We start from the raw sequence: 22,568 nt of genomic DNA, 5'->3' as shown, positions 1-22,568 counted from the left end.
TAGACTTGGTTTGGGGACATCCAGAGGGATTTGAGAAGAGAATGGGAGGTGGGGGTGAGACAGAAAACTGACAAACCAGAGGGGAGGGCTTTGGGATCTGCTCCTCTGATACCAAACTGCCCTGACCACCATCTCTTGAGATTTCTCAGCTTTCAGGAGTTGGCTTGCTGTGGTTGGGGTCATGTCAGTGATAGAGATTCCATTACCAAGAGCCATCCCAGTGAAGAATCTTAGATGATTTGGTGAAATAAAATTCTCTGTTTGGGTTAAAAAAAAATTTATGAGTAATCTTTACCTGTAAGTAGGAAAATACCATGAAAACATGTAGAAGTAAGCAAGCAATTAAGATAGCAAATATCCATCAGAGGAAATTTCTTACTTAACTAACTGAAGATGGAAAAGCCATTATATTATAGATAACTCTGTTTCTGAACTTAGTGTCATTTAAAAGGATATCCTTTTTTTGCATTATAAATTGAAAATTTTAAGATGTATATATAAGCCTTATCAAGTATTTTGAGTCAAATAAAGAAATATAATTCTAAAAATCTTTTTCACTTTCTCTGTTAAATCAGACTCCTCTTTCCTTCTACTTTGCAGTTCATTTTTTTTACTCTGGTCTCAAAGGTTAATTCTACTCCCAATACTTCAGTTTTTAATCTTTAAAGATCCTCCACTACAAGCTGTTTGACTTAAAATAAAAACGTAGCACATTATTGCTGTGGCTTCTGGGCTACCTCAGCATCCTAAAGTACTAGGTACATTTTAAAGCTAAATTATAACAGTATTAGTGGGGAAAGAGGGGGGATAATCATTTAGCAGGGGTGTCTAACCTGGGTCCAAGGACTCCTAAGGGTGCTGTTGATTAATTTCAGGGCATTCACAAATTTTGATGAGAAAAAAATGCATCTTTATTTCCATATGAGTTTATTACCTTTGTATTTCTGTATGCTTTATGCCTTTAAAAACATTCTGGGAGAGGTCCATGACACACAAAAAGGTTAAGACCTGGGGCAGCTAGGTAGTGCAGTGAATAGAGCACTGGCCCTGGAGTCAGGAGGACCTTGAGTTCAAATTCAGCTTCAGACACTTAACACTTACTAGCTGTGTAACCTTGGGCAAGTCACTTAACCCCAATCGCCCTGCCCTCCCCCCTCCAAAAAGGCAAAAAAAAAAGGTTAAACCACATTAGAGCAGAAATAAAACTCTATGCCTCTCTCTCTGCCTGCCATGGGTGGAACCAGATTAAAATTGGGAAATATTTAACTAAATGAATAAAAACGGAGTAAAACATAAATGTTAATTTGTGGTTTTCTAAGTCAATATGTGGCTTTTAGGGATTCCATTTCTATTTAAGTTTGATACCATTGCCATAGAGAATCCATGGAAATAAGTTCCCTAGCTAGGTTTTTCTTATAGGTTTAGGTCCTTTCCTATATGGCCTGTGCCTAGGATCCTTTCTGTCTGTTCATATTCAGTTTTATCCCTGTACTTCTTTCCCACTTCTCATTATGATTTTAACACATTCTTTTCAAAGTCCTATATATACTTTTTTTTTTTATCAGAATTCTCTTCTATACTTCCAATTCAGGAGACTCCTTAACAGTTCTTAACACTATTTCCACCCCTCTCTATCTCTCACACAGTCCTAATTATAGGTATCAAACTTAGAAATTTAGGGGGGAAGTTATAGGGCTAAAAATCTGGGGAAGTTTGGACGTGTTTTTGCAGGCTATTAAAAAAATACACTTAGAGTAACTGACTGCCTAAGCATGTGACCAGGTTGTAGTAGGAAATTTCTAGGTCAACTAGTTTAGGCAGCCTAAACTCTGAACAAAAAAGAACAAAAGTTTTTGTAGGAAACCCAAGGTAAATTTTCTGACTGTATTACAAAGAATCAGTTTCTTTGAAGAACATCTCATGTCAACCTGAGAGGATTGTGATGCTTTTGAAATTTAGAGGAACCTTGACTTGTTTTTAAATGCTTCTAAGAAACCATGAAGTAAACCCCCCCCCCTCTGTCTCTCTCTCTCTGTATGTGTATATGTATATGGAGAGAGACAAATATAAGCATCTATCCATATGTGTTCATATGCATATACATTGATATGATTTTAAAATTTCTATTTCTTTTTTTGTTTTTATATCACCTTCATTTACAAATACATTTTTCACTCTTCCCTACTTAGAAAACTATTCTCTGTAAGAAAGAAATATGAAAACAATGAGAAGAAAAGAAAGAAGTATGTCAGCAAAACTAACCAACACATAAACCAGATCTGCCAGTATATATAATCTTCCATTCCCATAATACTCAACCTTTGAAAGAAAGGGAAAGAGGTTCATTTTATCTTTTCTTCTTTGTAACCAAACTTAGTTGTTAATGATGATAATTATGATTTGTGCATGTGTTTTTTTGGTTGTTCTTGCTTTGATCTTTCCATTTACATAGTTGATGTTTATGCCATCTTCCTGGTTCTGCTTATTTCACTAAGATAACTCTTCTTGTGCTTCTCTATATTCTTCATAATCATCCTTTTTTGGGGGGTTATAGTATTTACATTCATATACTACAGTTTATTTTACTTTTCTCCAATTTTGGGGCATCTGCTTTGTTGCTAGTCTTTTGCTACCTTAAAAAAAGTATTGCCATAAATATTTTGGTATATATAGGGACTTTTCCTTTTTTGGCCTTGTTGAGGGTCACAGAGGAGTCTCTGGGTCAAAAAGTGTGGGAAAAATTCAGTCACTTTTTTCAGCATAGTTGTAGTTTCCAAATTGGTTAGACCACTTCACAGATCCACTAAGAGTACATCTTTTTTTTTTCCTGTCTTTCCATAGCCCTTTCAACATTTAATAATGCCATCTTTTCTCATATTTGTCAATTAGCTGTTTTTGAGGTGAAACCTCAGGGTTGTTTTGATTGGTATGTCTCTTATCAGTGATTTGGAGCAATCTTTCACATATGATTTTTAGTATTTCATAATTCTTTTGGCAAATGTTTGTTCTCAGAGGTCAGATCCTTTGAACACATCATGGTGGAATAGTTCTTACACATATATTTGTATCAATTCTGTATTTTATATCTTGGATATTGGATCCTTTTTGGATATATTTGAGGCAAATTTGTTTTCCAAATTGACTGCTTCCTTTCTTATCCTAGTTATATTAACTTTGTTCATGCAAATGCCTTTTTAATTTAATGTAATCAAAGTTATCTCTTGTGATAACCTCTATTCCTTGTCTGCTTAAGAAGTCTCTTTCTGTTAGCTATGACTTTGAAAGTTAAGTGATCTGGTACTCATATTTTTTCCCTTTGGTTTTCTATATTCACAATGTTCAGATTGTATAGATTTGGGGATTATTTTGGCATATGGTGTAAGATGTTGATCTAAACTGAATTCCTCCCAGACTTTTTTACATTTCCCCAAGAGTTCTTGTCAAATGGGGAATTCGGATTTATCAAGCGCTGTATTATTGAGTTAAAATGTTTCTGATTCTTCTTTATCCAGCTTGTTCTGCTGATGTACTTTTCTGTTTTATAACTAATTTCAGAAAGTTTTGATTATTATTCCTTTATGGTATAAATTGACACTCTGTATTTTGCATGGTAACTGTCCCAAATCCTGTAGCCCTAAAAATAGCCTCCAATGACTATGGAACCACTCATTTAAGACTGAATCCCAATAAATTTCCTTTTCCATTCATTTTGGGTCCATCAGATGGCTAGTAGGTATTTCTTTTTTCAAAAAAGAAATAGCAACTTTACATATCAAGGATTTGTAATTTTTGTCAGTGTAGATCAAACCCATCTCAATCTTAACAGGTGAAGTCATGAGGTCATGAGTTGATCTGATGCAAAAGATTGATTACTTGGTAGCCTACCTATAGAAGGAGAGTCTCTGAACTTGGCTAGGATGGTTTCTAGATGACAGAATAAATTCTGCCTTCACTATAGTGTACTACCTTATGCACAGCCTCTATAGATTTGTCTTTTTTTCTGCAAGAAGTCTTAGATAAAATTTAACATAATCTGTGTATATTCATATAATATTTCAAAATAATGATTTGTGATGACAAGGTATTAAAGAAATTTTTTCTTTTCCAAGGAAGAGGAGACTGACAATGAAGAAAACTTTATTGATCTCAATGTTTTAAAAGCACAGACCTACCGATTGGTGAGTTATATCCATTATTGATTCATAAACAAAAATATTAAGTAATTAAGTTTTTTTTTTTTTAAAGCAATCGGGGTTAAGTAACTTGCTCAAGGTTACACGGCCAGTTATTTCTGGGTGTGGTGCTGAGTATCTGAGCCCGGATTTGATCCAGATCATCCAGACACTGGAGCCAGTGCTCTTACTCGCTGAGCCATCTGGCCGCCCCTAAGCAATTGGGGTTAAGTAACTTGCTCAAGGTTACACGGCCAGGTGTTTCTGGGTGGGTGCTAAGTGTCTGAGCCCGGGATTCGATCTCCAGGTCTTTTCAACACTGGAGCCGGTGCTCTTACTCGCTGTGCTACCTGGCCGCCCAAGTAATTAAGTTTTAATCACAAGAAAAAATGTTATATATTTTGATATAAGTTGAAATTAATAAAACTAGTTCTTTGGGGATTTTGTTTTAAAAATTCTTTAATTATTTTCACATATATAAAAATACAATTATAACAAAAAATGAATAAACAAATGCGTGCAATAGTTTTACTAATTTAAGGCTTAGTTAAATCCAGTTAACATGGTACAATGGAAAGAAGGCTCTTTTCTTTAGTGGTTCTTTGACCATGTCCAAGCAATTAACTGCTCTGAGCAGCCTATTCTGTCCTCTTTTAAATAAGATGATAATATTTATTTTGTTTACCTCATAGGATTGCTGTGAGGAAATCAGTTTGTAAACCTTTAATACTATATAAATGAGTTCGTTTTTATTATTAATGGCCAAATAAGTAGTAATACTGTGTCTCTGGGTCTCATTTGACATTATCAAGTGCTACTTTGTATCATTAGTTAATATTATTATCAGCAAATGTCTTATTTACTAAAATTCTTGAAGGTGGAGACTTTGTTTCATGCTTCTGTGAATCTCTCATAGTACTTTGTGTGTTGAATGAATATTTATTGCCTTTTTAATAGACAAGCCAAGAGTTTTATGTTTGAACAGTTGTTTGACTGGTTAAGCTTAGTAGCCATAGTAAAGGCACTTCCCTACCTATTGTGGGTTTTCCTTCTTTGTCTTTTTTCTTTTTTTGGAGGGGGGAAGGCAGGGCAATTGGGTTAAGTGACTTGCCCAGGGTCACACAGCTAATAAGTGTCAAGTGTCTGAGGCTGGATTTGAACTCAGGTCTTCCTGACTCTAGGGTCAGTGCTCTATTCACTGTGGCACCTAGCTGTCCCTTCTTCTTTGTCTTTTGTCTTCCTCTTCAGCTCATATTGCCTTGGACTGTCACTTCATCATTCCAGTCTGTCCTCCTGGCCCAGCCCAGGATGCCCAAGGCAAAGTCTTCAGTGGCTGCTGGTGTTACTGAGGGAGAGATGGAAAAGGGTAAAATCTCAAGAGCCAGGATTCAAGCCCAAGTCCTTTCTCTTCAGGTCTAGTGGTCTTCCCGCTACCTGATGGAAAAAAAAAAAACTATCAGAAAGAGTTGGTAACTCAGTAGAAGGAAACAAACCAATGAACCAATAACCAAGGCCTGCAGAAGAAAGTCTTAGACTATGCTATGGGTTTAGCAAAATATAATAGTGAACCCAGCTATCTCTCAAACGCTTGGCTCCTGGACCGTGTTTTGCAGTTCAGACAAAAGGAGAAAGTCAGCAATGGGGAACTACCAAAAATAAGAGAGATGGAACTAAAGCTCAAGAGTACATGAAGAAAAAAGTGGTAAGAGCCCAGGTGGCTGATCTGAGAGGGGAATTCTTCATCATTTGTTCAACATGTGGTAAGGTCAAAGGGCCTGTAATCTAATAAAGAGAAAAGAGCACTCTGGAATAACAGGCCTGGTTTCAAATCCCACCTCTTCTGTTTACCTGAGTGGTCTTGGGCAAGTCACTTGAGCTTCCTAGGCCTCATTTTCCTCATCTATAAAAGGAAAGGTTTGGATTAGATGGTTTTTTAGTCCCACCAAGGACTAAATATATGATTCTGTAATCATTGCCAAAAAACAGTATTATATACATAGATTAATATGAAATATTTGTGATTACTAGGCAATAGTCAATATAAGCTAAGGGTAGAATATGCATGAAAATGCTGTAAACTTATATCTAATGATGATATGTGAAAACCAAAGAGATGTTGGCGGTATCCCACTGGCAGTTCCTTAATTGGGGAACCAGTGGGCCCAAGGGAAATATAGTCATTTTTGATCCTGGGCAGTTGCTCAGGAGGAGAAGCAAGGTTCATTTAATTATAGTGAAAGGAGGAATAATTAGAGGAACAAAGTCCATGACTTTTGCCAAATACTTTGCCAAAATGCCAGCCACCCACTGATTTAAATGAAACATGTTCCCTGATAACTAAACTTTTCTGGAGAATTCTTAGTGTGTGATAACGATCACTGCTAACATCCTGGCTATGACTATCAAGGAGCTTATCTGTGAGGGGACCACATACCAGCTGGCAGCTGAAGCTAATTTCTGCTCTTGGAGAAAGGGAGTAAGTGCTGCCATCAAGACTGCGACTCATCCTGAGCATGCTGTAGTCTAGAGGAATATCTGAATTCTCTACCATTTATGGATAAATCCTTTGAGTGTATTTGCTCTCAGAATTCAGGGTCTGGGACTTTGAGCTGGGGATAGGAAGAACAGAATTAGAGGAGTAATTTTTTTTTGAAGGAAATCTTTTTTTATTATTATTATTTTTTAGTTTACATCATTCATTTCCACAAGATTTTGAGTTACAAATTTTCTCCCCATTTTTCCCCTACCCACCACCCCAAAACAGCGATCCCACTGAATATACCCTCCCCCAATCTGTTCTCTTCCATATCTTCCCCCATCCCCCCTCTGACTTTCCAGTAGGGCACGGTAGAACTCTGAGCCCCAGTGCCTGCATATCTTATTTCCCAGTTACATGCAAAATAATAATAAAATACATATATTTCAAACATCTTATTTTAAACCTTTGAATTCCAGATTCTTTCGCTGCCTCCTTTGTCACCCACCCTTACTGGGAAGAAAAGCAATTCAATATAGGTTATACATGTGTAGCTACACAAAACATTTCCATAGTGGATATATTGTGAAAGACTGACTATATTTCCCTCCATCCTATCCCACCCCCCACTAGTTCTATTCTCTACTTTGATCCTGTCCCTTTTCAAAAGTGGGTGCTTCTACCTTCCCTCCCCCCGAAGCCTGCCCTCCCTTCCATCATCCCCCCTCTCATCCCCTTCCCCCCAACTCTCCTGTAGGGTGAGATAGCCTATTTAGTGTGTATGTCATTCCCTCCCTAAGACCAATTCAATGAGAATAAGGTTGGCTCATTCCCTTTTACCTTCCTGTTCTTCCCCTCCATTGTAATAGTTTTCCCTTGCCTCTTCTATATGAGATAATTTACCCCATTCTATCTCTCTCCATCTCCTCTCATTATGTTCCTCTCTCACCTCTTAATTTCACCTTTTAAGTATCATCCCTTCCTGTTCAATTGGTTCTGTGCCTTCTGTATACCTGTACACATATATACACTCACTCACATATGTATTCATATGCCCATATGCCCTCCTATATAGACATATATGTATGTATACATATACACACGTGTGTGTGTATATATATGTTTATTTATATATATGGATATACATATTTCTATTCCCTTCAACTATTCTCATCCTGAGAAAAGTTTCATAAGTTACAATTATCATTTTTTCCACGTAGGAATGTAAGTAGTTCAACTTTGATAAGTTTCTTTTGATTCCTTTTCCCTATTTACCTTCTCTTGCTTCTTGTATCTGAATGTCAAATTTTCTATTCAATTCTGGCTTTTTCGTCAAGAGTGCTTGAGAGTCCTCTATTCCACATTGAATGACCATATTTTCCCCTGAAACATGATACTCAGTTTTGCTGGGTAGGTGATTCTTGGTTTTAATCCCAGCTCCTTTGACCTCTGGAATATAATATTCCAAGCTCTTTGATCCCTCAGTGTAGAAGCTGCCAGATCCTGGGTTATCCTGATTGTGTTTCCACAATATTCAAATTGTTTCTTCCTGGCTGCTTGTAATATTTTCTCCTTGATCTGGGAACTCTGGAACCTGACTATAATATTCCTAGGAGTTTTCTTTTTGGGATCTTTTTCAAGAGGTGATGGGTGGATTCTTTCAACTTCTATTTTACCATAAAACATCAGGGCAATTTTGCTTGAGAATTTCTTGAAGGATGATGTCTAGGTTCTTTTTTTGATCATGGCTTTCAGGTAGTCCAATAATTTTTAAATTATCTCTCCTGGATCTATTTTCCAGGTCAATGGTTTTTCCAATGAGAGTAATTTTTCTTTTAAGTTTATAGAATTTAAGAAGCGAAAACTTTTATTTGTTAAAAGCAGTTTATTTTGATCACTAAGTTTTTTGGACCATTGCAAATTGGGAGATACTGATCCAGCAGCCTGGTCTTGTGAAAACCACATGCCTAGGAGTAGGACGAGGATCACCAAAGCACTAGGACACATTTATTATTCACATGGGGACAGATAATCAAAGACAACAACAACGACCAAGGAGTGATTGAGGCCAATAGGGTGTGATACCCGCAAGAGGCCTCTTCCTGTAGCTCTCACCTCCCAGTCTTCCCAAAGCCCTGTTTCTGCTCCTCTTATCCCTCTAAGCCCCTTTTTATTCTTCATCCCCATCATTCATTCACCAATCTCTGCCCTATTGGAATCCTTAACCTAAAACCATGGGAGCCAGGGAATAGGTTAGAGCTGAAGACCAAGTGATCCCTGTTCAAACTGCGACTTTTATTAATTCCCAGTGTCGGGGTCTGGAGAAATGTGTTGCTGGGATTCAAAGTTAGAACTCCAAATCCTTTTTTTCCCCACATAGAAACATTGTTAAGCATGTTGGTTAGGTTCTATAGTACTAAGTATAGCACAGAACTATTACATTTTTAGTATCCTGTGGGTTATATTAGCTTTTATGGGTTATCTTGGGACTGTAGCCATCATTTTATTTGATCACCACCCCTAACTAGATCACAAACTCCATGGTCATAGGAACCATGCCTTTCTCTATTTCCCTAAGTTCCCAGCAACTTCCTTGTGCATAGTAAAGACTCAATAAACATTTGTTGAACTTAAATTGAAACAACAAATGAATGTTTGGAGTGCAATGAGAGGGGTGCTGGAGCCAGCTCAAACGTTAAATTTTCATTGTGAGCATTTATACCTCAGAATCAAGCAAATGTTTATCTCAGATATCAATAAATGCTACAAATCAGAACTTGATTCATTGTTGGGCATTTAGGTTTAAGAAATTGATGGAAAAAATGAAGATTAAACTTTAAAATGTGTCATGTGTACTTTTTTTTTTCTTCTGTAGAGTCAGTTATTAAATGTTTACCAGCAAACCACTGAATACAACTGTTAACCTAGCATTTAAATCTAAATAAGCCAAAGAATTCCAAATTAAAATCCAACAACCTTTGGAACTCTCCTTAACTACCTTTTCCCATTTGAATACATTATTACCTTGCCGTCTTTTTTAAACAATAATTTTGCTTTGTGATCTTGGGATGAGGGTGAATGTGGGTTCATAGGATACAAGTGATATAAATAGGAAGAAAAATTGTTTAGATGGATGTACAAATGATTATTAGAAGGAAGAAAATGTATTTCTTCATAATTTTTACTATCAGACATTAATGTCTCATGACTTCTCCCTTAGGGGAAAAAAAAAAGACCAGATAGGAGTAGTGAGATAGAAACAGGTTTTATTGGTGCAGTATGACTTCCCCACCCTGCTCACCACTGGCTTCTGACCCTACTAGAACCTTCTCAGCCCCACTCCCATTACATAGAATAGGTAAGTTTAGGTGATTTTTTTTTTCTACTTTGTGGCTCTGTAAAATCCTCTAAGCAATAAATTCCATTGATTTGGGTTATATAGTAAATATCCTTAACAGATAAGACCATGATTGCTATTCCATAAGAGGAAGAAGTCTAGAATACCAGGTGTTTGTAGATGGTCAGCCTATCAAGTACTAATGAGGCAGAAAGCTCTTTCATTTTTTAAAAATCTGGCAAGCTCACCATGTTGCCCACTAAAGCCATCTGCCTGAGACAGCTGTGTGTCTGACTGCAGCTTAGGATCGCACAGGTTGCGCTTTCACAACAGGATTGCTATTTAGGTTTGTCTCATAATAGATTTAAGATTTTATGATCCATTGAAAAGGACTTGAAAGGTAGAAGAGAGATTGTCTTAGCAAAAATGAATATAATAGGACCTTTAACAAGACAAAAAATATGCAGAGTTTAAAGAAAATAGTGCATGTGTTAATGTGCAAAACTAGCAAAATATGTTAAATTTTAAAAGGTATTTATGAGCTTGCTGTTTGGAACTGTCTTCCAAGAGAAGCATGTTATGAGAGGTGCTCAGATCCTTGCATCCAGAGCCCAAGTCTTCTGAGAAATCACTAGTGGGAAAATGAGCAGAGGCTTTTGTGATTGGTTTTCTCTGGTGGCATTGTTAAGGGAGGGTTTAGGCTGCATGAAGATGACTGGGCTAGGGCTTCCAAGGCAGTAACTTCTGCAGTGCAGGGAGAGGGAGGCAGTGTCTGTTCATATGTAACAGCGTAACATTGGCACATTGCATTTTCTTTCACTGGTAAAAAAAAATGTAAGGAAGCTGTGCATACTCTAAGTGCTATTTTAAAATGCCCATCACTTCATTTCAAAACATTTTTTTCAAACATGTCTTAGACACTATTCTTCATTGAGATGCTAAATTTGAGATTTTAGAAACCAAATCCTGAGTTATACAGAATAAAACTAAGCATTTCAAAAGGTTTGAACACAATTGGTTTTTAATTGCTTAGCAAAAATATCATTGTACCAAGAATGTGAAATTTCAGTTTGAAAAGCAAAAGCTGTAAGAAAGTGAAAATGTGGGCTTGGAATGGAAATGTTATTTTAGTTTTAGCTAGAATGTCACTAGTACAGATTTTCAATAATATGGCAGTTAAAGAGGAAAAATGTAGTGGGGTTTTTTTTTTATTTAAAAAATAGCCTTTTTTTACACTTTGTGATTTTACACTTTTTGCTTTCTTATTCTCAGTGGTAGAATAAAGAATTATTTTAGTGGCAGAATTATTTTTAGTTCTTCAATTTTCCCCTCATTCTTAAAACCTAACTATCTGAGAATGGAAACAAATGTAGAAAACTGAGAAGAAAAATCTGTCTCCTCTGCTTTTAGGAGGACAAATGATTCTTGCCCTTCTCAGTGGAAGGACAGAGTTTCACTCAATCTGTTAATGTAGTTTTTTTTTTTTTTGAGGCAGGCAGGGTTAAGTGATTTACCCAGGGTCACACAGCTAGTAAGTATCTGGAACTGGATTTGAACTCAGGGCTTCCTGACTCCTGGGCTGCTGCTCTGTCCACTGAGTTACTTGTTAATGTAGTCACCTGTGCCACTGTTAATGTAGTTTTAGGGTTTTGTTTTGTTTTGTTTTGTTTTGTTTTTCTCAGAATAGTTTTTTTTTTTACTCCAAATTCTCACCTTCATCTAGGTAGTAAACTGTGAAAGTGGAAAAGGCAGGAAATAGGACTTTTCAATGTCTCTTCTAATTCTGAGAGATAGAACTTTGTACTTCATTTGGAGGAGCTTGCTGGCATTAGGATAACATTCTTTTGTGTCACATGAACCTTATAGAAAAGGATATAGTTTCTGTCCTCCAGAAACTTATGTAAAAATCTTAGTATTTGTGACTTTGATGATGATGTTGTTGCTATTGTTGACTTGAAGATCTGGAATCATTCAAGGTATTAAGTACCTTTACTTTATCTTTATCTCCAGTTACCAAATTGTATCAAGTCTCCAAATGCCTTTAAACTCCATTCCTTCTTTAAATTTATAAAGCTAACACCCTCATTCTAGACCTCATCACTTCTTTTTTTTTTTTTTAAGCAATCAGGGTTAAGTAACTTGCTCAAGGTTACACGGGCCAGGTGTTTCTGGGTGGGTGCTTAAGTGTCTGAGCCTGAGATTCGATCTCCAGGTCATCCTGACACTGAAGCTGGTGCTCTTACTCGCTGTGCTACCTGGCTACCCCGACCTCATCACTTTTTGCTGGACTCATACAGTATCCTGCAGGACCATCTCCAGTCATCCTTATCTTGTTCTGGCCACTGGGCCCAGACAGCTTTGGAGGAGAAAGTAAGACTAGTGACTTTGCACAGCCCTCCCTCAATTAAATCCAATTCACTAGCAAGTCAGGGCATCACCTGCCAGAGCTCATGATGCTCTTCAAGAAGGAAGGACAAACAACAGTATCCTGCTAACTAGACTTTTCAACTTTAGCCTTTCCTTCCTCCAGTGCTTAGCTTTTGTGTTACTAACTCTACCTTTCAGAAACCTTAAGTAGTCTTTCATGGAGTATAAGACAAAGTCCTAAGTCCTTAACCAGATACTCTAGGCCAAACAATCTGATGTCTACCTATCTTTCTGACCTTTTGTACTACTGGTTTCTTACATGAATAGTTCAGTTAGATGGGTCTTCTCACTATATCCCAAACATACCTTATTATTGCTTCTACCATTTTACTTCCTATACATGAAACTGAGCTTGAGTCGTGCAGATTCTTAAAGGTCTAACCAAAATTCTGCCTCTTCAATGAAGTCTTTTCCTGACCATACCAAGCCTCAGTGATTTCTCTCAGTCAATCAGTAAGCATTTATTAAGCTCTTACTACTTGTCAAACGCTGTGGTAGGCACTTGGGATATAAATACAAAGAATCAACCCATCTTTACTCTCCAGAATCTTACATTCTATAAGAGGAGATAAGAATATATATGTCAGGGGAGACAAAAAATATATACACATGTATGCATATATATATATATATATATATTAAAAATTGTGTGTGTGTATAATATGAATAAGTATAAAGAGAACAAATACAAATAAATGCACTGTACTTAAGGATAGGGGTTGTTTGCATTTGGCAGGTTCTAGAAAGGCTTTGTGTAAAAAGAAGATGGTGCTATAGCTGTGGCCTTTTTTTCCTATTTATTTATTTATTTTTAGCTTTTATAAGATTTTGAGTTCTAAATTCCCACCAATCCCCCTCCCCAAGATGGCATGCAACATGATAATACGCTATACATGTATGATCATATTAAACATATTTCCACATTAGTTATGTTGTGAAAGAAGAATCAGAACAAAAAGGAAAAAAACCCTGAGAGGAAAAAAAACAACAAAAAGATGAAATAGTATGCTTTAATCTGCATTCAGACTCCATAGTTCTTTCTCTGAATGTGGATAGCATTTTCCATTTTCATTCTTTTTTTTAAAAATTATTTTTCATTTTCATTTTTTTGGAATTGTCTTATATCCTTGCATTGCTGAGAAGAGCTAAGTCTCATCAAGATTGGTCATCAAATGATATGGCTATTACTATGTACAGTGTTCTCCTGGTTCTGCTCATTACACTCAGCATCAGTTAATGTAAGTCCAGGTTTTTCTGAAGTCTGCCTGCTCACCATTTCTTACATACCACAACTTGTTCAACCATTCCCAAGTTAATGGGCATCCCTTCAATTTCTAGTTCTTGGTCACCACAAAAAAGAACTGCTATAAATATTTTTGTATATGTAGGTCCTTTCCCCTTTTTCATGATCTCTTTGTGATACAGACCTAGTAGTGGTATTACTGGATGAAAGGGTATGCACAGTTTTATAGCCCTTTGGGCCTAGTTCCAAATTGTTCTCTAGAATGACTGAATCAGTTCACAGCTCCACCAACAATGCATTGGTGTTTCAATTTTCCCACACCATATCCAACATTTATCATTGTTTTGTCATGTTAGTGAATCTGTTAGGTGTGATGCAGTACCTCAGAATTGTTTTGATTTCCATTTCTGTAATCGGTAGTGATTGAGAGCATTTTTTATATGACTATATACAGCTTTAATTTCTTTATCCTAAAACTACTTGTTCATATCCTTTGACCATTTGTCAATTATGGAATGACTTGTATTCTTATGTTCTCTATATATTTTAAAAATGAATCCTTTATCAGAGACACTGGCTTGCTTCCAAATAAAAATTGCTTCCCAGCTTTCTGCTTCCCTTCTAATTTTGGTTGCATTGGCTTTGTTTGTGCAAAAACTTTTTAATGTAATCAAAATTATCCATTTTGTATTTCATAGTGTTCTCTAGCTCTTGTTTGGTCATAATTTCTTCCGTTCTATAGATCTGACAAGTAAACTATTCCTTGCTCTCCTAAGTTGCTTATAGTTTCACCATTTATGTCTAAATCATGTACCCATTTTTTACCTTATCTTGGTATATGGTGTAAGATGATGGTCTACGACTAGTTTCTGCCATACTATTTTCTAGTTTTCCCAGCAGTTTTTGTCAAATAGTGAGTTCTTAGCCCCGAAGCTGGAGTCTTTGGATTTATCAAACAGTAGATTACTATAGTCATTGACTACTGTGTCTTTTGTACCTAACCTATTCCACTGATCCACCACTTTTTTTTGTTTGTTTTTTGGAGGGCATTTGGGGGTAAGTGATTTGCCCAAAGTCACAGGCTAGTTACCACTATTTCTTAACCAGTACCAAGTAGTTTTGATGATTCCAGCTGTCTTAAAGGAAAAAATAATTAAGGATTGAACTAAGGTGGTGATCAAGTACAGAAACGGTCAGATGTGAGGGATGTTGTAGAGGTAGAAATAGCCATTTTGGGCAGCTGATTAATTATGTGGGGTGAGGGAGAGTTAGGATTGATAATGACAGATTGTGAAACTGGGAGGCTAGAAGACTGATTTTTGCCTTTGACAGAAATAGCAAAGTTTAGAAAAGAAATGGGTTTGTGGGAAAAGATAATGAGTTCTGTTGTAGTCATGTTGAGTTTAAGATGTTTTCAAGACTTCAAGCTTGAAATGACTATCAGGCAGTTGGTGATGTGGGTCCTTAGTTCACAAAGTGAATTGTTATCTAGTGAAGGGGTGGTGGGGTGGGCAGTGGAGGGGCGTAAGGAGTAGGGTCCAGGAGAGACCCTAGGAGGATGCCCTTAGTGAGGGTGTAATAAGTGTACGTGGTAGAAGAACTAGGAGGGAAAATGGTATCACCAAAATCCAGAGAAGAGAGTTTATCCAGAGGGGAGGGAGGTCAACATTGACAGGTGTAGCAGAGAGATTGAGAAGAAAGAATTGAGAAATGTCTATCAGATTTTGCAGTTAATAAATAACTCTTTGTAATTTTGGAGAGAGCTTTTTCATATGAGTGATAAAGTTAGAAGTCAGGTTGCAAAGGGGTGGGGGGTGAATGAGGGAGAGAGAGGAAGTGGAGGTGATGAGGGTAGGCAGCTTTTTCTAAGAGTTTGCCTGAGAAAGATATAGGATGATGACTTAAGGGATTAGGTAGGGTCTAGTAAAGATTGTTGAAGATTTGGGGATATTTGAAGGCAGCAGGAAAGAAACTAGTAGAGAAATTATGAAGACTGGGGAGGGGAGAGATGATTAGGGATGTAATATGTTGGAAAAGGTAGGTGGGATCCAGTGCACATGAAGAGAAGCTGGCCTGGGCAAGAAGGACCACTTCATTATTAGAGACTGGGGGGAAGGGGATTTGAGAAGAGAAACAGAAGAGAGAACTCATGGTTTAAATAGCCTCAGTTTTCAGTAAAGAGAAGAGGAAGTACTTTAAAGTAAGTTACTGTCCTGAACTAAAAGGGTAAAGGGAAGGGAAAGTATGATAAACTTGAGAAGAGAAGAAATGGTTCCATCTTTCAGCCTTTTATTTTTCTTTTTGGTCTTACCTATGATTTCATCATTATAGGGACTTTTCAGTATATAAACTTCATCTTCTGATACACATTAGCAACAGTTATAGTCTTAGAGAATTTGCTGGGGCCCTGAGGCTAAGTGACTTAGGTTAGGGTCACACACATACTGAGTGTCAGCTGCATTATCTTAAAACTTGAGTCTTTTCTGATTTCAAGGCTAGCTCTCTAGCCATTGCTTCTCACCATCAATCAATTAACCGGCAACAGTTAATTAAGCACTTAACTGTTAGGTCTTCCCAAAATTCTCTTTCACACTTACTAGTTCATACACTTTCAATAATCATCAATAACCAATAGCTTTTAGGTAAAATACAAATTTCTCAAAGGCTACCTTTCAAAGTCCTTCACAGTCTACCTTATCTGCCTTGTATTATTTTCTTTTTTTTTTATCAAATGCTTTATTAACTTCTGATTTACATCATTCATTTCTGCCAGATTTTGAGTTACAAATTTTCTCCCTGTTTTTCCCCTACCCATCACCCCAAAATAGCAATCCCACTGGATATACCCTCCTCCAATCTGCTTTCTCCAATATCTTCTCCTATACCCCCTCCAACTTTCCAGTAGGGCATGGTGGATCTCTATACCCCAGTGCCTGAATATCTTATTTCCCATTTACATGTAAAATAATATTGATAATAATATATACATATATGCATATATATGTATATATATATATTTCAAACATTTGATTTTAAAACTTTGAATTCCAGATTCATTCCCTTCCTCCCTTGTCACCCACCCTTACTGGGAAGATAAGCAATTCAATACAGGTTGTGCATGTGTAGCTATGCAAAACATTTCAATAGTGGATATATTGTAAAAGACTGACTATATTTCCCTCACTCTTATCCTACCTCCCACTTGTTCTATTCTCTACTTTGATCCTGTCCCTTTTCAAAAGTGGGTGCTTCCAACTTCCCTCTCCCCCAGCCTGCTCTCCCTTTCATCATCCCTCCTTTCATCCCCTTCTCCCCTACTCTCCTGTAGGGTGAGATAGCCTATTTAGTGTGTATGTCATTCCCTCCCTAAGCCAAATTCAATGAGAATAAGATTGACCCCTCTCCCTTTTGACTTCCTGTTCTTCCCCTCCATTATAACCATTTTCCCTTACCTCTTCTATATGAGATACTTTACCCCATTCTGTCTCCATCTCTTCTCATTATATTCCTCTCTCACTTCTTAATTTCACCTTTTAAGTATCATCCCTTCCCATTAAACTGGTCCTGTGCCCTCTATCTATGTATACCTGTACACATATATACACATAAGTATATGCCCATAATACGCTCCTATATAAACATATGTGTGTGTGTGTGTATATATATATATATATAATATATATATATATATGCACACACATGTCTATTCTCTTCAATTATTCTTGTACTGAGAAAAGTTTCATAAGTTACAATTATTTTTCCATGTAGGAATGCAAATAGTTCAACTTTGATAAGTTCCTTTTGATTTCTTTTCCCTGTTTACCTTCTCATGCTTCTCTTGCTTCTTGTATCTGAATGTCAAATTTTTTCTATCCAATTCTCGTCTTTTCATCAAAAATGCTTGAAAGTCCTCTGTTTCATTGAATGACCATATTTTCCCCTGAAACATGATACTCAGTTTTGCTGGGTGGGTGATTCTTGGTTTTAATCCCAGCTCCTTTGACCTCTGGAATATCATATTCCAAGCCCTTTGATCCCTCAGTGTAGAAGCTGCCAGATCCTGTGTTATCCTGATTGTGTTTCCACAATATTCAAATTGTTTCTTCCTGTCTACTTACAAGCATTCGTAATATCGAATATTTGTAATATTGAATATTTTCTCCTTGATCTGGGAACTCTGGAACCTGACTATAATATTTCTAGGAGTTTTCTTTTTGGGATCTTTTTTTAGGAGGTGATTGGTGGATTCTTTCAACCTCTATTTTGCTTAAGAATTTCTTGAAGGATGATTTCTAGGTTCTTACTTTGATCATGGCTTTCAGGTAGTCCAAAAATTTTTAAACTATCTCTCCTAGATCTATTTTCTAGGTCAGTGGTTTTCCCAATGAGATATTTCACATTGCCTTCTATTTTTTCATTTTTTTGGATCTGTTTAATAGTATCTTGATTTCTCATAAAGTCACTAGCTTCCATTTGCTCCAATCTAATTCTGAAGGAATGATTCTCTTCAGTGAGCTTTTGAGATTCTTTTTCCATCTGGCAGATTCTACTTTTTAAGGCATTTTTCTCCTCATTGCCTTTTTGAGCCTCTTTTGCCATTTGAGTTAGTCTGTTTTTTAAGGTGTTATTTTCTTCAGTCAGGCTGTTGACTCTCATATCATAATTTTCTTGCAATGTTCTCATTTTTCTTCCCAATTTTTCCTCCACTTCTCTTATTTGATTTTCAAAATCCTTCTTAAGGTCCTCTATGGCCTGTAACCAGCTCGTATTTTTCTTGGCAGTTTTTGGTGCAGGAGTTCTGACTTCACTGTCTTCCTCAAAATAGGAATCTAACATTGGATTCCTCTGTTTGCTTTGCTTCCCTTGTTTACTCATGTTGCCACTCAATTACTTGACTTTTGGTCTTTTTGCCACAGTAGGACTCTGCAACCAGACAGGGGAGCTTTGTACCAAATGCTGGGGTTTTCTCAGCTGCCGGAGCTATTAGTTGGGTGTCCTCTCTGAAGCCTCCACATGCTCTGGCAAGCTGGTCACATACCTCAGGACCTCCACCCTAGGCTGCAATCCGGATCCAGGCAGGTTAAAGCAAGAGCTATTACCCCTCAAACTGGTTGCTTGGTCCCCTGTGGCCCTGGCACCTCAGCGGCTTCTCCGTCCAGGGGATAAAGGCCTACCACACCCCCAGCTACTGGATCCCAAAGTCCACACTGCACTGACCTCTCACTTTGTCCTTAGCATCTATGGATTGATAATTCTGGAAACTGAAATTTCAATTCTGAAAATTGAAAATAAGTCTGAAGTCCCTCTAGCCAGTGGCTGGCAGGCCCTCCCTGGGGCTAAAACCTCCAGCTCCCCAGGGCTTGGGTCAGCTCCCACAGAGCTGTGTTGGCTGCTCCCTGCTGGCCTGCTGGGCTCTCCTTAGGGGGAGGTTAGCTTCTCTGTGTCATTTTGTGGGTTCTGTAGCTCCAAATTTTGTTCAGAGTCAACTTTTACGTGAATTGGAGGTGGTGGGAGCCAGAGCCCCTTGGAAGTCCTGTTTCTACTCCTCCACCTTGACTTTGCCCCTCTTTATTATTTTCTATAACTCCATAGCCCACCCTCTGTTCCTTCAGGCCATTTCTATTTAGTGTATGCTAAATAGGTCATATTGATTCAGCTCCTGTATCTTTGCATGCTCTGTTTTCCTTACCTTGAATGCTGTCTCTTCTCTTCCTCACTTTAAATTCTAATCTTCAAAGTCTAGTTCAAGTCTCACTTCCTTTATGAAGCCTGTCAATTACACATTGAACTTTTCCTCATCTTAATCTCTTCTTATAACTGTCTCTAACATTAATTTTGATAACCATTCACTGTCATGATTTCTGACATATATTTGTTTATATATAATTTTTATATATTTTGTCACACCCCAAATATTATAATTTCTTAGAGATCAAGGACCAAATGTCAAAACGGAACTCATCCCCCCACCCCCAACTCTCTTCCCATTCCTACCCTCCTCGTTACTGTAGAAGTACCACCATCCTCCTAGTCCCTCAAGTTCAAACCTAGGAGTCAACCCAAATTCCTCATTATCTCTCCCCCTTTTATATCCAAGCTGTTGCAAAAGCCTGTCAGTTTTACCTTTTCAGCATCTCTTAAACACACTCCCCTCTCTCCTCTAACATAGCCATCATTCTAGTGCAGGTCCTCCTCACCTTATGCCTTGATTACTTTGATAGCCTGATGGTGGACCTGCCTGCTCCAAGTCTCCCCACTCCAATCCATTCTGCAGTCACTAAAGCTGTTTTCCTAAAGCACAGGTCTGATCAGGTCCACTTCGCCCCCTCCCCACACCCTACCCTTAATAAACATCAGTGACTCTGTATTGCCTCCGGATCAAATACAAAATGCTTTATTTGGGGGGAGGAGTCAAGATGGCAGAGTAGAAGCAGGACCTCCCTGCTGCTCTGGCTCCCACCTTCCCCAATTCATGTAAAAAGGGGACTCTAAACAAACTTTGGAGCTGCAGAACCCACAAAATGACACAGAGAAGCTAAGCTCCTGCTGAGGACAGCCCGGCAGGCCAGCAGGAATTGGCCAGTGCAGAGCTCTGGGATCCAAGGCCAGCCCCACACCAAGGCTTTAGCGCCAGGGTGAGCCTGACCAGCCATTGGCTGCTGGAGGGACTCCATATCAGCAGCAGCTGTGGCTGTTTCCAGATTTATCAACACATAGATGTGAAGGATGAAATGAGAGGTCAGTGCAATCTGCACTTTGGGACCCAGCAAGTGGGAGTGCTTGGCTTTTGCCCCCAGGACAAAAAGCTGCTGAGACCCGGCACAGCCAGCGAGCTCCACATGGCAGCTTCAGCTCCTGGCCTGCAGGGTGTAGGGGGACCAAGCACCAATCTGAGGGGTAATCACTCTTGCTTTAATCTTCTTGGATCTGGATTGAAGTCTAGGGTGGAGGTCCTGGGGTGTGTGTCCAGCTTGCCAGAGCGTGTGGAGACCTCAGAGAGGGCACTCATCTAATATCTCCAGCAGCTGAGAAAACCCTAGCGTTTGGGACGAAAGCTCCCCTGTCTGGTGGCAGAGTCCTACTGTGGTAAAAAGCCCAGGGGTCAAGTGACTGAGGGGCAACACGACCAGGCAAAGGAAACAAAGCAGACAGAAGATTCCAACATTAGACTCCTATTTTGGGGACAAAAGGGAGCAAAGCATGGAACAGAAGGAAGACAGTGAAGTCAGAACTCTTGCACCAAAAGCTTCAAAGGAAAATACGAGCTGGTTACAGGCCATAGAGGAGCTTCAGAAGCAGATTAGAGAAGTGGAGGAAAAATTGGGAAGATAAATAAGAATGATGCAAGAAAATTACGAATTGAGAGTCAACAGCCTAACTGAGGAGAATCATACCTTAAAAAATAGACTAACTCAAATGGCAAAAGAGGCTCAAAAAGTCAATGAGGAGAGGAATTCCTTAAAAAGCCAACTTTGTCAGATGGAAAAAGAATCTCAAAAGCTCACTGAGGAGAATCATTGCTTCAGAATTAGATTGGAGCAAATGGAAGCTAATGACTTTATGAGAAATCAAGATGCTGTTAAACAGATCCAAACAAATGAAAGAATAGAAGGTAATGTGAAATATCTCATGGGAAAAACCACTGACCTGGAAAATAGATCTAGGAGAGATAATTTAAAAATTATTGGACTACCTGAAAGCCATGATCGGAGAAAGAACCTAGAAATCATCCTCCAGGAAGTTCTCAAAGAAAACTGCCCTGATGTTTTAGAACCAGAGGGCAAAAGAGAGGTTGAAAGAATCCACCCATCACCTCCTGAAAAACATCCCAAAAGGAAAACTCCTAGGAATATTATAGCCAGGTTCTGGAATTCCCAGATTAAGGAAAGAATATTACAAGCAGTCAGGAAGAAACAATTTGAATATTGTGGAAACACAATCAGGATAACCCAGGATCTGGCAGCTTCTACACTGAGGGATCGAAGGGCTTGGAATATGATATTCCAGAGGTCAAAGGAGCTGGGATTAAAACCAAGAGTCACCTACCCAGCAAAACTGAGTATCATGTTTTAGGGGAAAATATGGTCATTCAGTGGAATTGAGGACTTTAAAGCATTCTTGTTTTGTTTTGCTTTTTGGAAGGGAGAAGGCAGGGCAATTGGGGTTAAGTGATTTGCCCAAGGTCACATGGCTATTAAGTGTTAAGTGTCTGAGGCCAGATTTGAGCTCAAGTCCTCCTGACTCCGGGGCCGGTGCTCTATTAACTGCACCACCTAACCGCCCCCTTTCAAGCATTCTTGCTGAAAAAACCAGAGTTGAATAGAAAATTTGACATTCAGATACAAGAAGTAAGAGAAGCATGAGAAGGTAAACAGGGAAAGGAAATCATAAGAACTTATTAAAGTTGAACTATTAACTTTCCTACATGGAAAAACAATAATTGTAACTGATGAAACTTTTCTCATTATGAAAACAGTTGAAGGGAATAGAAATAGAAATATATATATACATATATATGTCTATATATGAGGGTATATGAGCATATGAATACATATGTAAATGTTTGTATATATGTTTACAGGTCTACATAGATAGAGGGCACAGGACCAATTTAACAGGAAGGGATGTATTAAAAGGTGAAATTTAGAGGTGAGAGAGGAATATAATGGGAGGAGATGGGGAGAGACAGAATGAGGTAAACTATCTCATATAGAAGAGGCAAGGGAAAATGGTTACAATGGAGGGGAAGAATAGGAAGGCAAAAGGGAATGGGTCAACCTTATTCCCATTGAATTTGGCTTGAGGAGGGAATGAAATACACACTAAATAGGGTATCTCACCCTCCAGGAGAGTAGCGGGGGAAGGGGATGAGAGGGGGGTGATGGAAGGGAGGGTAGGCTGGGGGGGGGGGGG

The 22,568-nt window shown here is 38.2% G+C and overlaps 1 protein-coding gene and 1 long non-coding RNA gene across 4 annotated transcripts in view; one reads left to right on the top strand and one right to left on the bottom strand.

The window, feature by feature from the left end:
- The window catches only part of IFT57 (intraflagellar transport 57), a 94,793-nt gene that overhangs the window by 12,214 nt on the left and 60,011 nt on the right, over positions 1-22,568 (top strand). For 2 of the 3 annotated variants that reach the window (XM_069069806.1, XM_069069804.1), the window contains exon 5: positions 4,110-4,178. The exons of the other annotated variant lie outside the window; for it this stretch is intronic. In XM_069069806.1, coding sequence (XP_068925907.1) covers positions 4,110-4,178 — 69 coding nt within the window. The remainder of the gene's footprint in view (positions 1-4,109; positions 4,179-22,568) is intronic. 3 annotated transcript variants of the gene reach the window in all.
- LOC138147374 (uncharacterized) overlaps positions 5,411-22,568 on the bottom strand; it is a 113,920-nt gene continuing 96,762 nt past the window's right edge. The window contains exons 3-5 of the long non-coding RNA XR_011164787.1: positions 6,607-6,781; positions 6,021-6,072; positions 5,411-5,606 (exon numbers count right to left, since the gene is read on the bottom strand). This is a non-coding gene — a long non-coding RNA (uncharacterized lncRNA). The remainder of the gene's footprint in view (positions 5,607-6,020; positions 6,073-6,606; positions 6,782-22,568) is intronic.

Source organism: Petaurus breviceps, unplaced genomic scaffold (assembly GCF_028583685.1).
Source record: "Petaurus breviceps papuanus isolate PSGF00001 unplaced genomic scaffold, PetGlider_PUasm1.0 90792, whole genome shotgun sequence".
Classification (NCBI taxonomy): Eukaryota; Metazoa; Chordata; class Mammalia; order Diprotodontia; family Petauridae; genus Petaurus; species Petaurus breviceps.
This window is presented reverse-complemented; position numbering and strand designations above follow the sequence as displayed.